This window comes from Phyllobates terribilis, unplaced genomic scaffold (genome assembly GCF_046119375.1).
Source record: "Phyllobates terribilis strain yellow unplaced genomic scaffold, ASM4611937v1 Scaffold_11__3_contigs__length_659146591, whole genome shotgun sequence".
In the NCBI taxonomy this organism is placed as follows: Eukaryota; Metazoa; Chordata; class Amphibia; order Anura; family Dendrobatidae; genus Phyllobates; species Phyllobates terribilis.
Window position 1 is genome coordinate 510,810,193 of NW_027362771.1, and position 15,967 is coordinate 510,826,159.

The following is a 15,967-nucleotide window of genomic DNA, read 5'->3' on the forward strand; positions in this document are numbered from 1 at the left end:
CAGATGAACGAGACACCTTCAGGTATCTTGAAATTGTACCCAAGGATGAGACAGACTTGTGCAAGTCCACAATTATCTTCCTGATATCTTGGCTGATTTCTTTAGACTTTCACATGATGCTACACAAAGAAGCAGTGTGTTTCAGGTGTGCAATGAAATACATCCACAGGTGTGTCTCTAATTAACTCAGATGTTGTCAAAAAACAAATCAGAAGCTTCCAAACACATGACATCATCATATGGACAGTCCAAAATTGTTTAAAGGCATAGTAATCTTAGTGTATGTAAACTTTTGACTTTGCAGTAAGTAATAAAAATGCCTTAAAACATTCTCTCTCTCTCATTATTCTGGCATTTGGCACATATAAAAGTTATGGTAATCCTAACTGACCTAAAACAGGAAAGGTTTATTCTGATTTCATGTCAGATATTGAGAAAAACAAGCATATTTGTCTTTTTATATAGTGTATGGAAACTTCTGGTTTCAACTGTATATGTGCCTTTGTGCAGGCTAATTTGTGAATTTATCTCTACAAAACCCAAATTTGGGATGCCCATATTTTATCCCTGGAGAGTATTTGGCACAATGAAGTCGAGCTGTGAAATGGATTCCAATAGAAAAAAACATATTTATAAACATTTTTTTGGCATCATGAAATATTTCATTAGAGGTCTCTGGCGAGGAAAGACATAGTTTATTGTTCGTAGACAGATGTTTGTCAGTACAAGGATAGTGAATACGCTAATAAATCCCTTCATAAGGAAACTTGTATGACAATATTCCATACGACAAGTCCTGCTTGGGCGCAAAAATATCTTACATCTGTTATCCAGACAGGTATGAAGTGATCTGAGTTATGTACTATCTACATACAACAAAAAGTTCTATGGGAAAACTCTGCATGCCCCAACAAATTGCTCCCATTTTTTGTCATCTTCTTTATAAAATGGCACCCATCCGTTATATTACATGGTAAATTGGTATTTTGCAATAAGAATTAGTGCTCCTTCAGAGGTCAGATTTTTTTCAAGTACAAGAAAAATTATGCAAGTTTCATCATTGATTTTGTTCAGAGTTTCAGCAGATTTTCACCAGACTGTCATCCGAATTTAGTCCTAGTTGCATCACTTTTTCTTGGATGAGAAAAAAAAACCTTTCTCTTATCTAGCAGTCCGTGAGAAATGGACAGTACTTGGATGGCATCCAAGTTCTTTGCAATTTTTCAAGGATCCATAGCCTTGCATCAAAATGGCAGATGTGGTTCACAAATTTAGCACAAAATGTAAAATGCTGTTCATTTTTGTTTTTAACCTGCTTTGTGATTTTTTAGTGCAAAAAGTAACACATTCTGCTGAAATGGTGCAAAATTTGTGCCAAAATATCAGGCATACATAAAATATCTCCAGGGATGGGAGGCTGGGGAGCAATGTACACCTGAAGGAAGGAGACAAGAACAACACTTTAACCTGTTGGCTCAATAATCTTTTTACGAAAAGAAGGTAAATGTAAAGCAAAAATTGCTCTGTGTTCATTAGTGTTTGCGCAATAATGGCATCTTGCAAGATGTTTTATTAGTCAGAGTTGAGCAGATCTGTATAATCTGGAGCATCTCTTGTAATATTAGTCTGGATTTGTATTTTGGAGTCCCTGCTATAAAAATAGTCTGCTGTTGTGCTCCTTTTCTAATGAGAACCCATTGATGTCACTTATTGCCCTCTATAATTTATAGCCAGGCTGCATAGTGGCTCATGACTGCTTATATCTGCGATGGCTTTCAGGACTGGTCCAGAATACATGGTCCTACTAGATTGTGGTCCAGATTACAAAAAGTACTAATTTATTTGGGTTCTGATTACAAAGCAGAGCAGCTGTTAGCTATTTGACTATAACAAATGGTGATTCTTAGGTGGAGGTCAAGACTATGCAGTTTTAGGGGCAATATGTAACCAGACTTGGTACTACACAGTCAGACTACAGTTATATTAGGGTCCAGGCTGCAATACAAGACTAATATTATATCAGAAGATCTGGACTTTACAACCAGATGGAAGTATAGGGAGGCATCTATACTACATTGCTAGACTACTGTTATAAGGGGTGGTCCAGACTACACAGCCAGACTACTATTATAAGGGGTGGTCCAGACAACAGAGCCAGACTACTCTAATAAGGGGTGGTCCAGACTACACAGCCACACTACTGTTATAAGGGATGGTCCAGACTACACAGCCAGACTAGTGTTATAAGGGATGGTCCAGACAACACAGCCACACTACTGTTATAAGGGATGGTCCAGACTATACAGCCAGACTAGTGTTATAAGGGGTGGGCCAGACTATACAGCCAGACTAGTGTTATAAGGGGTGGTCCAGACTACACAGCCACACTACTTTTATAAGGGATGGTACAGACTACACAGCCAGACTAGTGTTATAAGGGATGGTCCAGACAATACAGCCAGACTAGTGTTATAAGGGGTGGTCCAGACTACACAGCCACACTACTGTTATAAGGGATGGTCCAGACTACACAGCCAGACTAGTGTTATAAGGGATGGTCCAGACAACACAGCAACACTACTGTTATAAGGGATGGTCCAGACTATACAGCCAGACTAGTGTTATAAGGGGTGGGCCAGACTATACAGCCAGACTAGTGTTATAAGGGGTGGTCCAGACAACACAGCCACACTACTTTTATAAGGGATGGTACAGACTACACAGCCAGACTAGTGTTATAAGGGATGGTCCAGACAATACAGCCAGACTAGTGTTATAAGGGGTGGTCCAGACTACACAGCCAGACTAGTGTTATAAGGGATGGTCCAGACAACACAGCCAGACTAGTGATATAAGGGGTGGTCCAGACAACACAGCCACACTAGTGTTATAAGGGATGGTCCAGACTATACAGCCAGATTAGTGTTATAAGGGGTGGTCCAGACTACACAGCCACACTACTGTTATAAGGGATGGTCCAGACTACACAGCCAGACTAGTGTTATAAGGGGTGGTCCAAACTACACAGCCACACTACTGTTATAAGGGATGGTCCAGACTACACAGCCAGACTAGTGTTATAAGGGGTGGTCCAGACTACACAGCCACACTACTGTTATAAGGGATGGTCCAGACTATACAGCCAGACTAGTGTTATAAGGGGTGGGCCAGACTATACAGTCAGACTAGTGTTATAAGGGGTGGTCTAGACTACACAGCCACACTACTTTTATAAGGGATGGTACAGACTACACAGCCAGACTAGTGTTATAAGGGATGGTCCAGACAATACAGCCAGACTAGTGTTATAAGGGGTGGTCCAGACTACACAGCCAGACTAGTGTTATAAGGGATGGTCCAGACAACACAGCCAGACTAGTGATCTAAGGGGTGGTCCAGACAACACAGCCACACTACTGTTATAAGGGATGGTCCAGACTATACAGCCAGACTAGTGTTATAAGGGGTGGTCCAGACTACACAGCCATACTACTGTTATAAGGGATTGTCCAGACTACACATCCAGACTAGTGTTATAAGGGGTGGTCCAAACTACACAGCCACACTACTGTTATAAGGGATGGTCCAGACTACACAGCCAGACTAGTGTTATAAGGGATGGTCCAGACAATACAGCCAGACTAGTGTTATAAGGGGTGGTCCAGACTACACAGCCACACTACTGTTATAAGGGATGGTCCAGACTATACAGCCAGACTAGTGTTATAAGGGGTGGTCCAGACTACACAGCCACACTACTGTTATAAGGGATGGTCCAGACTATACAGCCAGACTAGTGTTATAAGGGGTGGTCCAGACTACACAACCACACTACTGTTATAAGGGATGGTCCAGACTACACAGCCAGACTAGTGTTATAAGGGGTGGTCCAGCCAACAGAGCCAGACTACTCTAATAAGGGGTGGTCCAGACTACACAGCCACACTACTGTTATAAGGGGTGGTTCAGACTACACAGCCAGACTTGTGATATAAGGGATGGTCCAGACTACACAGCCACACTACTGTTATAAGGGGTGGTCCAGACTACACAGTCACACTACTGTTATAAGGGATGGACCAGACTAAACAGCCACACTACTGTTATAAGGGATGGTCCAGACTACACAGCCACACTACTGTTATAAAGGGTGGTCCAGACTACACAGCCACACTACTGTTATAAGGGGTGGTCTAGACTACACAGTCACACTACTGTTATAAGGGATGGACCAGACTACACAGCCACACTACTGTTATAAGGGATGGTCCAGACTACACAGCCACACTACTGTTATAAAGGGTGGTCCAGACTACACAGCGAGACTATTGCTACAAAGGATGGTCCAGACTTCATATGCAGACTACTGTTTTAAGGGACGGTTCAAAGTACAAAGCCAGACTCCTGAATAGAGGGATGGTCCAGACTATATAGTCAGACTACTGTTATAAGGGAGCACACAGTTACACTACTATATTCCAGTACACCAAATTGACTGGCCCACAGTCAAGGTCAGTGCTCTCTAGCTTTTGACAAGAGCTGCACGAAGTTCCTGAGCTTCCAGGTTTCTTGGCGCAGTATTTGATTCCCTGGCCTGGCATGACATCATCTGTTTGGCTAGCGATGCACAGGTGATGTCTCACCAGTCTGTCTAATTGTAAGCTGAGGAGCCTGGAATCCCAGAGGGCAAGGAAACTGGCGAATGGCCAGTAGAGCGCTGACCTGGACAATGGACCAAGGCTGTGTGAAGTGATCTGCTTATCTCTACCGTACACTTTAGATAGAAGTAGATTGAACAATCAATGAATGAAAATTGTTGAGTGTTTATTTACTCAGACATAGACATTTTAGTCCATTGGCTATTGTATTGCCTGTTACAATTGTGAAAACTGCCATGCATCTTCAATAGCACCAAGTGAAGGATGAATGATCTTTCTGGGAATGTTCTTTGAGAGAACGTCAATTGTTGTTGACAAACCTTTCTTCTGACAATTGGAGAAAAATTCAAACTTAGCCAACTTCGTTTAGTGTCTCTTTGAGGTTGACCATCTCATAATGAATGCAATAGCTAAAACATACATATCTGAAGACAGCATCGCAATCTGTGAAAAATAAGAAAGTTTCGAAAGTATACGTTGCCACTATGTTTCCATCTGTCTTATGTTACTGTTTCCTTTCCATTTACACTTTCCACTGTCACTGGCCTCCACTTTACATACCAGACAGCAATTATTAACACAACGGTATCAGTTTTACTTTTTCTGTTGAATGACACTTTTTATCTTTGGCAGATTCACTCCATTTTATGCACATTGCTTGAGAAGCGCCATAGGGTGCCCAAATAAACAGTTAAAACAGTTTTGTAACTGGCAGCCATTACTGTAAAATAATAGTGAACATGTAATAATGTGAATTGTGAGTTTCACAAAGGAAGCAGATGATAAATAAGAATCGACCCCTATATGCAACGCCCAGTGCCCCTTATACTACAATAAGCAATATCTTCTACATTACAGCTATTTCAAAAACACAATGCAAGTGTATACATAATAATGGTTAACCCATGATTCCTCCATGGCAGAGGGCCCAGCAACGCATTGCGAAGCTCTAAAGTAATCTCTTATAGTCTGTTATAGCAGTTTTTTTTTTCTTCTCATTGCAAAGGTCCAGCCTTCTGCTGTTCATTCTGATAAATTTCCATATGGAATATAATCCCCTTCTCTGAGGGTATTTAATACTAGTCACTTTATATTTCCAATGCATCCTCAATGGAAGCTAGATAAGAAGATGACAATCTGTAAATCTTCCTTGTTGGTAAAATTTTTGCCCACCTACAGGTGACAAACCTATTTCAAAAAATGTAAGAACTCTGGTTTCTTCATGGCTCATTGTGATCCACCAGGAAACCAATGAAGCCTTCTCCAGTCTAGATTACATTTTAAATCGACCAGTAGGTGCTGTCATTTTTTGGTTCTTTGTAGAACATCTTGAATATATTAAAATAATGTAACCCAATGTCTCATAAGACAGTATTAGATTGATGCATCTTCTAAACTGTCCAATCAATCCACAGTGGTCAACAATCGATGCAGTTTTTCTTTGACAATTAAATAATCTTATATTTAATTGTTTTTATCTAAAAACACCCAATGTATATTAGTGAGGAGATGCATTAATGCATTTTCATAGGACGACTTGAATGTCAAAACACATAGAAACTTTCTTTGCGACAGCTTCTTAATTCACTCCACTCTTGAATTTTCATACGGGTGATGATGAAGCTTTCTTACAGTTGTCAAATCACACTTGTTGCCCAATGAATCCTCAGCAAAGACTTCTTTGCTTCCAATAAGCTAAGTTAAGAATTTTTATTTTATTGGTGATAGGGTGGGGGAAATTCAGTTTCATCTTCTTACTGAACCCAGCACATTAATGGTTTCCATAGTTGACCAAATATTTAGAGATGGCAATTAGTCCAGGATTTCCCTAGAATGGATAAATCCACAACTCGACAAAATCTAAGAGTGGTTATAGATGGTTTTGGTCAAAAGAGTTCCAATGAACATCACGTCCATTCAAGATGAAGAACTTCTCAAAAATGCATCCCCAGCATTACTGGAGATAAAAGTTGCACAAAGCAATCTAAAGTGAAGGTCTTGGTGGTGGTCTGCTGGGTGGTGGAGCTCTGCATGGAGGTGAAGCCAAGGGTGGAGGTGGAAGACAGATTGTTGGAGATGGAACAGGTGGAGGAGAATGTGTTGGTTGAGGAGGTGGAGTTATTGGAGGAGAAGGGGTATAAATTGGGCTCTGTGGTGGTGTGTAGATTGGACTGGATGACGGCATATTATGAGAAGCATTGTTTAATGGGTATCTTGGTGGCATTGATTTCTTTTCCCTTGTGAAATTGATGCATCTTCCCTGAAAGAATAAAAAGGGAAAGAGGAATCAATATAGTTTTGTTAAAGGCACAGCAAAGTAACTGGGTAGTGAAGCATGATGGACCTGAACTATGGCACCACATTCTAGCTCCAGGTAATATAAGACACCAGACTATCAATGCAACTCATAGCATAGAAAGAGTTAGGCCCCTCAGTAAGCCGCACTTGCCTTTCGGTTACTTTCCAAAAATGACACAACTGCCTCAAACACTTAAACCAGTTGCTGGAACTGAGAAGCTAAGTGGAGCCCAAATAAATTGCACTGAGATTTGAAAATATGTGAATTATATGGCAGATTCTTTGGCTGCACTCGGGTGGAAATCTGTCAGCTCAGGGTCATGTAAGGATATTAACTCACTCTAGTTAGTCCTGCAACACTTGGACCGGTCTGTGTTCACATTTATCTAATTCTACAATGGTTCTCGGGAATGGAATGAGACTAGGAACTCTATATGGATTCAATTTCTCTCTCGCCTCAGTAAAGTATTGCTCTCGGAGTGATGGGCATAGGCTCCAAATTTGTTCCTCGTGGTGAAGGTGTTAAACAATTCCCTTGGGGTTTGGAAGAGCAGGCCTGGAAAATATTAAGTAAGTGGTGCTTGTAGGAATGGATTAATGTACGGTCCAATAAACACGATTGTCGGCACAACACTCAAGTAACGTTTCTGACTGTATATACAGGGAACAGTCACAAAGGACATAGAAAAATGTAGAATATTAGTTCTTTTACAAACTGTACCAGGCAATGTGTATGGTACAAACAAAGGACCCTTAGATTTTATTTTTGCTTTCTTGGCCCTGGATTGGTGCTGGATAGGGCTGGATTCCTTCAAGCATCTCCAATAAACATGTTCATGCCTCATGAAGTCTTTAATTTCCAATTATTTTAAGGCTCGGGCTCCACACCTAATTAGGTAATGCAAGTCATGGTAAAATCCCAATTGGCGACCTTATTGTTTCCCAATTGGGAGAAATCATGGGTAATCCCTTCTATGTCTTGCATGACTTTCCCCTACATTTTACAGCAACCATGACATGACTATAAATCACTGTTTACTGCCATCATTATATGAACATGTATTATGTTATAAATTCTTTTTTAGAAATTATGCACAATCGAAATAACCAAAAAGCCAAAGTAAATTGTTATCAACTACAAAATAGAGTAGATTAGAAATATGATTTAGTTCTATGTTCCAGGTATTATAATTTTGCATTAAAATTTCTAATAAATTATTATTTAAAACCATAGCATTCTATAGTTTTCATTCTGCCAAAATTCCAGACAGTTTGATAAGTCAAAATTCAATTTTGTTCTGCAAATACTTGATTTTCTAGAAATTCAGGGCCAATTGTAAAAGTGATGTTACTATATAACAACAATGTTATGCTTTGTAATCTGACAACCATTGTCATCTGACAATGAGTGGACAGTTTCTCTTCATCATTTTGCCAGCACTATAGGTGCAGGAACATTTTTTCATTTATGTGATCATTTAACTCTAAATTTATTTGAGGGATTTAGACCACTAAATAGCTAACACTAAACCTCTTTTGCGATACATATTAGAAAATGAAGCAGCACGCATTATTGGACATGAAAACAACATGGTACTCAATAGTGAACATTTAATTTAAGATTCTTTTATTGGGGAGATACTCTTTGTAGGATCTATTAGTCTATGTAAAAATCATAATTTTCTGCCCTTGGGATGGATGCTAAATATCTACATATCCCAATATGGTAAAGCTTGACAATAATACCCATAATTACAAAGCTTGACAATAATACCCATAATTACAAACCAACTATAGACTATCACTGCGGACATTGCTGGACCTTACATATGCCGATACTCATGTTCAGTTTTCTCCTACTGTGCACAAATAAAAAATAACCTGTCATAGGTTTTAATGACCTGAAGAAAAATGTCTCTTCTAAAAATCTCCGTCAGTTCCACTTCCAGGAATAGGTCAATGACCATAATAAACCATACTCTTTCACCCAAGAAAATGTTTTTCAATAGTCAGTAAAACTGAGTTTGGCTGTAATGCATCAATCATGTTCACTGGGCCATTCTGCAGCTGCTCATAAAGTAGAACTATTTGCCCTATTTGTCCACTGCATTATACACATCTGGTTTTCTTCATTTAACTATGTATTAGTCTCTAAATGGTGGGACTGAAGAAGTATGGATGCCTTAAGATACAGTTTGATATTCAGTTTGTGGATAATAATAGCAATAATGATGCATAAAATAGTTATCTCATAAAAACAGGATAGAGATTAAACATATGATCCATGGCTGTCTGTCTCCTTAGACGTCCATCAAACCCAATCCCAAAGTTCCCTCTGTGGATGGAGCTGTAGTGAGCATATGCGACCACCAATACTATAGACAGTAGATGGAGTGGTGGTCGCACATGCTCACTACCACTCCATCCACATAGCAGACTTTGGGACCAGATCTAGAAAGGAGGACTTTCGAGTGACTAACAAGAAACTCACTGCTGGCTCAGCCAGGAGGTAACTGGGAAAAGCCAACTTGGTCTATTTTCCTAGAGAAGTGACATCCTATGAACAAACATCAAAGACTTTTACCAAATCAATCTAGTGTCTGTAGGCAGCTGGGCAAAGTTAGTCTATTTTTGTTTTATAAATGGGCAACATCATGGATTTCTAAGACATCCTTAATAATCAGTCAAGTCATTGTCCTTTTAGGTATTTAGGAATTAGCACTACTGTAACATTTGTGCTTGTTTTTTTTATGTAAAGGCATATATAGGGTAATGTGTTACCAAATAAATATTACTGATTAGTAATCTTCAGTAATATACCCTAAAGACGAGTGAACCTGACCTACAATACTGTGGCACTGCACGATAAATGTGTTTGATCATGTACGCTGCATTTGAACCTGGTTGCTTGTCAGGATGATATTTTGCAGGATCTTTACATTGGCATTATGACAATGAGCAGATTGTTTTCCTATTGGTGCAATGTAGAGAAGATAAACTGCGGCACTCACCCGAATACTGAGCACCACTTGAAATTAAGGGGATAACTGTTTTATCCGTGTGTGGGTTTCTCTGCTCAACATTGACAGTTTTCCTACTGGTCAGTGCTATAACAATTCTCATTCCCATAGAACCCCTTAAACATAGGAGTGAATATATAAATATATATGCATAGGGGACCACCTTGTTTGAAGAAGGTCTACATAATACATTTGCCTATATATATATATATATATATATATATATATATATATATATATATATATAGTACAGACCAAAAGTTTGGACACACCTTCTCATTTAAAGATTTTTCTGTATTTTCATGACTATGAAAATTGTACATTCACACTGAAGGCATCAAAACTATGAATTAACACATGTGGAATTATATACTTAACAGAAAAGTGTGAAACAACTGAAAATGTCTTATATTCTGGGTTCTTCAAAGTAGCCACCTTTTGCTTTGATGACTGCTTTGCACACTCTTGGCATTCTCTTGATGAGCTTCAAGAGGTAGTAACCGGAAATGGTTTTCACTTCACAGGTGTGCCCTGTCAGGTTTAATAAGTGTGATTTCTTGCCTTATAAATGGGGTTGGGACCATCAGTTGTGTTGTGCAGAAGTCTGATGGATACACAGCTGATAGTCCTACTGAATAGACTGTTAGAATTTGTATTATGGCAAGAAAAAAGCAGCTAACTAAAGAAAAACGAGTGGCCATCATTACTTTAAGAAATGAAGGTCAGTCAGTCCGAAAAATTGGGAAAACTTTGAAAGTGTCCCCAAGTGCAGTTGCAAAAACCATCAAGCGCTACAAAGAAACTGGCTCACATGAGGACCGCCCCAGGAAAGGAAGACCAAGAGTCACTTCTGCTTCTGAGGATAAGTTTATCCGAGTCACCAGCCTCAGAAATCGCAGGTTAACAGCATTTCAGATTAGAGACCAGGTCAATGCCACGCAGAGTTCTAGCAGCAGACACATCTCTTCAACAACTGTTAAGAGGAGACTTTGTGCAGCAGGCCTTCATGGTAAAATAGCTGCTAGGAAACCACTGCTAAGGACAGGCACCAAGCAGAAGAGACTTGTTTGGGCTAAAGAACACAAGGAATGGACATTAGAACAGTGGAAATCTGTGCTTTGGTCTGATGAGTCCAAATTTGAGATCTTTGGTTCCAACCACCGTGTCTTTGTGCGAAGCAGAAAAGGTGAACGGATGGTCTCTACATGCCTGGTTCCCACCGTGAAGCATGGAGGAGGAGGTGTGATGGTGTGGGGGTGCTTTGCTGGTGACACTGTTGGGGGATTTATTCAAAAGTGAAGGCATACTGAACCTGCATGGCTACCACAGCATCTTGCAGCGGCATACTATCCCATCCGGTTTGCCTTTAGTTGGACCATCATTTATTTTTTAACAGGACAATGATCCCAAACACACCTCCAGGCTGTGTAAGGGCTATTTGACCAAGACGGAGAGTGATGGCGTGCTACGCCAGATGACCTGGCCTCCACAGTCACCAGACCTGAACCCAATCGAGATGGTTTGGGGTGAGCTGGACCGCAGAGTGAAGGCAAAAGGGCCAACAAGTGCTAAGCATCTCTGGGAACTCCTTCAAGATTGTTGGAAGACCATTTCCGGTGACTACCTCTTGAAGATCATCAAGAGAATGCCAAGAGTGTGCAAAGCAGTCATCAAAGCAAAAGGTGGCTACTTTGAAGAACCTAGAATATAAGACATATTTTCAGTTGTTTCACACTTTTTTATTAAGTATATAATTCCACATGTGTTAATTCATAGTTTTGATGCCTTCAGTGTGAATGTACAATTTTCATAGTCATGAAAATACAGAAAAATCTTTAAATGAGAAGGTGTGTCCAAACTTTTGGTCTTTACTGTATATACATATATATATATATATATATATATATATAATATACTATATACACACACACACACATTTAGAGGCAACTGTATACTGTAGATGTGCATCGATCCAACGATGTTGGCCCCTATTCCTTACTTAGATAATAGATGACTAGAATTTTTGGCGTTTGCTTCACATAGACTGGGGGGAACTAAGCCTCAGTAAGATGATGCTAAAAGTGCAATGAAATGTAAAAACTAAAAATTTTTTTTTTTGTAATAGTGTATTCCACAGTTTTGCGTATACTGCTCCTATGCAGACCTATGTGTTTATGTGTTTTCATGGTTACAGACTACAAGCAAACTTTTTCTGCATGTTGATCCTGTAGTCATATATTACTCCTCTCCCTTTGCTTCCTGTTCTTACGGAATAGACTAATGTCAGCTGAACCTGTCGATAGCGGTGGGAATGGCCAACAATCTAAGTATATCAGGGCCTTCCAACTTTTCCCCAACAGATGATCATCTGTTGGGGGAAAAAAGGATCCGGCCATTGGCATCTCAAAGTCAGATTCTTTTTTTCTGAGGTGAGGAGGTAACTCCTCTGGCAGCAGCCATTTCATAGAGAACACAGGAATGCTCGACTATGGGTGGAGCAGTGAGAGAGTTAACTATTGGGCGATCGCTTGCTTGCCCAACACCTGTCTAAGATGCATGGGGGCTTTCACTAAGGGACATAGAAGACATGGCAGATGAAGAACTTAAGGTGCTCATGCACGTAGACAGTGGTCACCCAAACACTCGTACAACTGACAGCTATCTATCCGACCCCTTCATACACATGCACACTCAGCTTGATTGAACATGCATGTGTTTGAGTGGAAATAGGGAAGTAGGCTACTGGCAGACATCTCTGGTGGTAGCTCATCTTCCAGGAAAACAAAAAGGATGATATATTTAATTCAATGTGCCCGGGCCTTCTCTCCATGGACATCTGAAATTGGCAAGTTCAGCCACCAATAGTCTAATCTGTGTAGGGGGCCCAACACATGACTGCAGGACCGGACTAAACGCTTTGTTAATGGTCCACAAACATGGAGACATATAAGTACATAGTAGCTGTACACCCAAGGCAGTAGACTATATTCAATCATGACTATTCGTAAAGTTAAATACGTTTTCTCTCTGATGTACGAGAACAGTAAAAAATGATTGTAAATGTATACACAATCTTTTTGGTATCCTGCAGACCTGGCGTGGGACTGGAGTTTGCATAATAAAATTGGAGTAAAGCTGAAATAAGAAAGGAGCAGAGGTGTAGTGTTTGGAACCGGTTCTTGGCGTCTGGAGCCAATTTTGGTTTCCGCCAGTTTAAAATCTTGAAATGAAGTATAAAGTGTAATATTAATATTCACAGTGAATTAACTTCTATTCACTCAGCTCTACCCAGATACTCTCTTAAAAAGAAATTCCATCACTCTCAACTCTGAAGCTGAAACTGTAGAAAAGTAGCTGGAGCATGAAGGTGGAGATGAAGTGGATCCAGACCTAAAACAGTCTACAGATGGAAGTAAGAGTTAAACCTTTCCTCGGCCAGGATCTAAACTCTGAGCTAGACTAAGCTTAGTCTGGCCTGCCAAGTGCATGCCAATTCTATTATATTGAATATAAACTATCATTGCCCATAGTATTTGTAGAAGGAACCAGGGCTCTGGAGTCGGTAAGCCAAACCTCCGACTCCAACTCCTCAATTTCCATGACACCAACTCCAACGCCAACTCCGACTCCGACTCCCTCATACATGGCTCATGTTTAAGTGATAAATTTACTGTAGCACAGATTCATCTCAGCTAAAAGTCTAGATCCTTAGATCAGGAATAAGACAGACATTTATAGGACATTTCATAACTTTCCTAAATTCTTATGAAAAAATATTCCCCACAAACTGCATAAAACTACTGTACCCAATTTATTATATATTTTAGGAGTCGGAGTTGGTCCATTTTATACCGACTCTGATTCCACCAAAATGGGCTCCGACTCCGACTCCATGACTCCGACTCCACAGCCCTGGAAGGAACGTAGTGGTGTAAATACGGACTAGCTAAACATATGCCATATGAACGTGGCTTGAAGCACTTACCTGGAAACAAAGGGTTACCTTTATTTCATAGGCTGTTTTCCTATCTGTTTGCTTTAAGTCCAGCGTAAAAACAAGATAAGTAGCCTCTGAAGATGTTGTTCATCCCAGTTTCCTACCCTTTTGTAGTTAAATCGCTGTAAAAATACTCCATTAATGATGTAGGAGAACGGAGAATGTTGAGCTTCCGAACATGTGAGAAAACCGCAGGAATCCCCATGTGACCTGCGCTCAGATGTTATTGGAAGCAGCTGTGACAGATAATGACCTATAACAACCCCCCCGCTTCCCCTGGCTGCTGCCTTCTATTTAAATTGTATTGACTATATATTTCCAACAGGGGGCAACATAGTCTTAAAAAAAACATTTGTTTGCGCAATGGTCGCTATTATTTCCAGTGATGCAAAGTAGGAGAATTTGGAGAAAAATTAATATGGAGAAACTTGCTCAATCCAATACAGAAGTAAAGAACTTATTTTCTATAATCCATTAACCAATATACTGCAGTATTTCAACAAGTTTTATATACATGGCAGATTGGAACAGGGCCATGATTGCAGTGTCTTTCACCCTAGAATAGTCGCCCAATGTCTGTCCCTTTTTCGCATCTATGGGGCATTTTTGTTACCTATGACGCTTTGCAGGTGGATCTTTAGAACATGAATGTTTCTTGGGGTACCAAGGATTGTCCACATATATTAACACCGGGCCACTGAAGTCTTGGCTCCTCTTGTACCATTTGGCCATCTCGTAGAACTGGGCCCTGATGGTGTGTCACCGGTATGACTGGACAGGGTGTATCACCCTGCCATAGTAAGGGGTGCAGGTAGAATGCATGTTAGCACCATGTTGGCCTCTGGACTTAGGACCACAGCATGGCCCTGATTCATCAATTATTGATGAGGGAACCTGTTAGAGTCAGCAGCACCTAATTCATTAAGAGGCTTACACCTCTTAATGAGTCAGGCGCATCTTAAAGGTGGTGTGTGCCTCAGTTCGCCATGTAACAGATCTTATTCCAGTGGGCGACTGTCCAAAATTCACAAAATTTTTGCTCAACCTTGAATTGCCCAAAAATGTGGTGTATTTTCAAAGTGCTTACGCCACATTTCTATGTGTTTTATTGTCAGCGAGCACATCATTTTATTAGGAGACTAGATTCCTTATTCAATTGCTTGAGAAATGTAGAATGTCAACTGGAGAAGTAGAGGATATTGTAAGAGAAAACTTACGTCAATCGTCTAATGTGGCATGCCATAAATCGTACATAAGCCACGTGATGTTTTGTCAGTCTTCGGCTTTATGAAGCAGACATTTTGCAATACCTTATGTTTTGAGTCATAGGCGGCTCCAGACCGTAAGAGACACATAACAAATAAAGATATAAAATAAATGTCTTCTCAGCATAGCTTCCTATTCTAATTCATTTGCTAATCAGCAAAACAAAATGTTGTAGAAGTATTGTATATGGCAGGGAATTAAAGGGTTTCCCACTTATATGCATGGTGCCCCTATAATATTTGTAGTCACTGTGCTGGAGCGACTTTAAGGTCATTGCATGATGATTTACTATGTCGAGTCTCTTATCATCGTGCTGGAGTGCGTCTATTTGATCCTTTCTATAATATATTCCATATACACATCACATTACATGCTGTTTCCATCTCTACTGCCCTCTCTGGACCTTTCAGCTGCGTGCAGCTCAGAAACCTTCTATGAGCCTTGATAAGTCCTCCAGTAATGTCTGCAGCTGCATGTCTTCTATTATACGCACAAAAATGTGTCAATTTTCTTAATATAATCATTGCCAGCTCCTTTTATGTCTCAGTATGAGCTGAAAGAGAAATGACCAATATTCAGATGGATACAGTCAGCAAGCTAGTGCTAGCTACGATCCTAGATATCAGGGCATTCATTACGTGTGGAAGAAGGGCGATTCAGGCAGCTAAATAGGAAAGGCTACTTTCCAAATAAGGTTAAAGGAGTATTCCCATCTCCTAGATCCTATC

The 15,967-nt window shown here is 40.1% G+C and overlaps 1 protein-coding gene across 1 annotated transcript in view; it reads right to left on the reverse strand.

The window, feature by feature from the left end:
* Positions 1 to 676: 676 nt before the first annotated feature.
* The window catches only part of ANTXR1 (ANTXR cell adhesion molecule 1), a 214,380-nt gene continuing 199,089 nt past the window's right edge, over positions 677 to 15,967 (reverse strand). Inside the window, exon 18 of the mRNA XM_073653634.1 lies at positions 677 to 6,918. Within this exon, the coding sequence (XP_073509735.1) occupies positions 6,643 to 6,918 (276 nt within the window). The 3' untranslated portion in view covers positions 677 to 6,642. The remainder of the gene's footprint in view (positions 6,919 to 15,967) is intronic.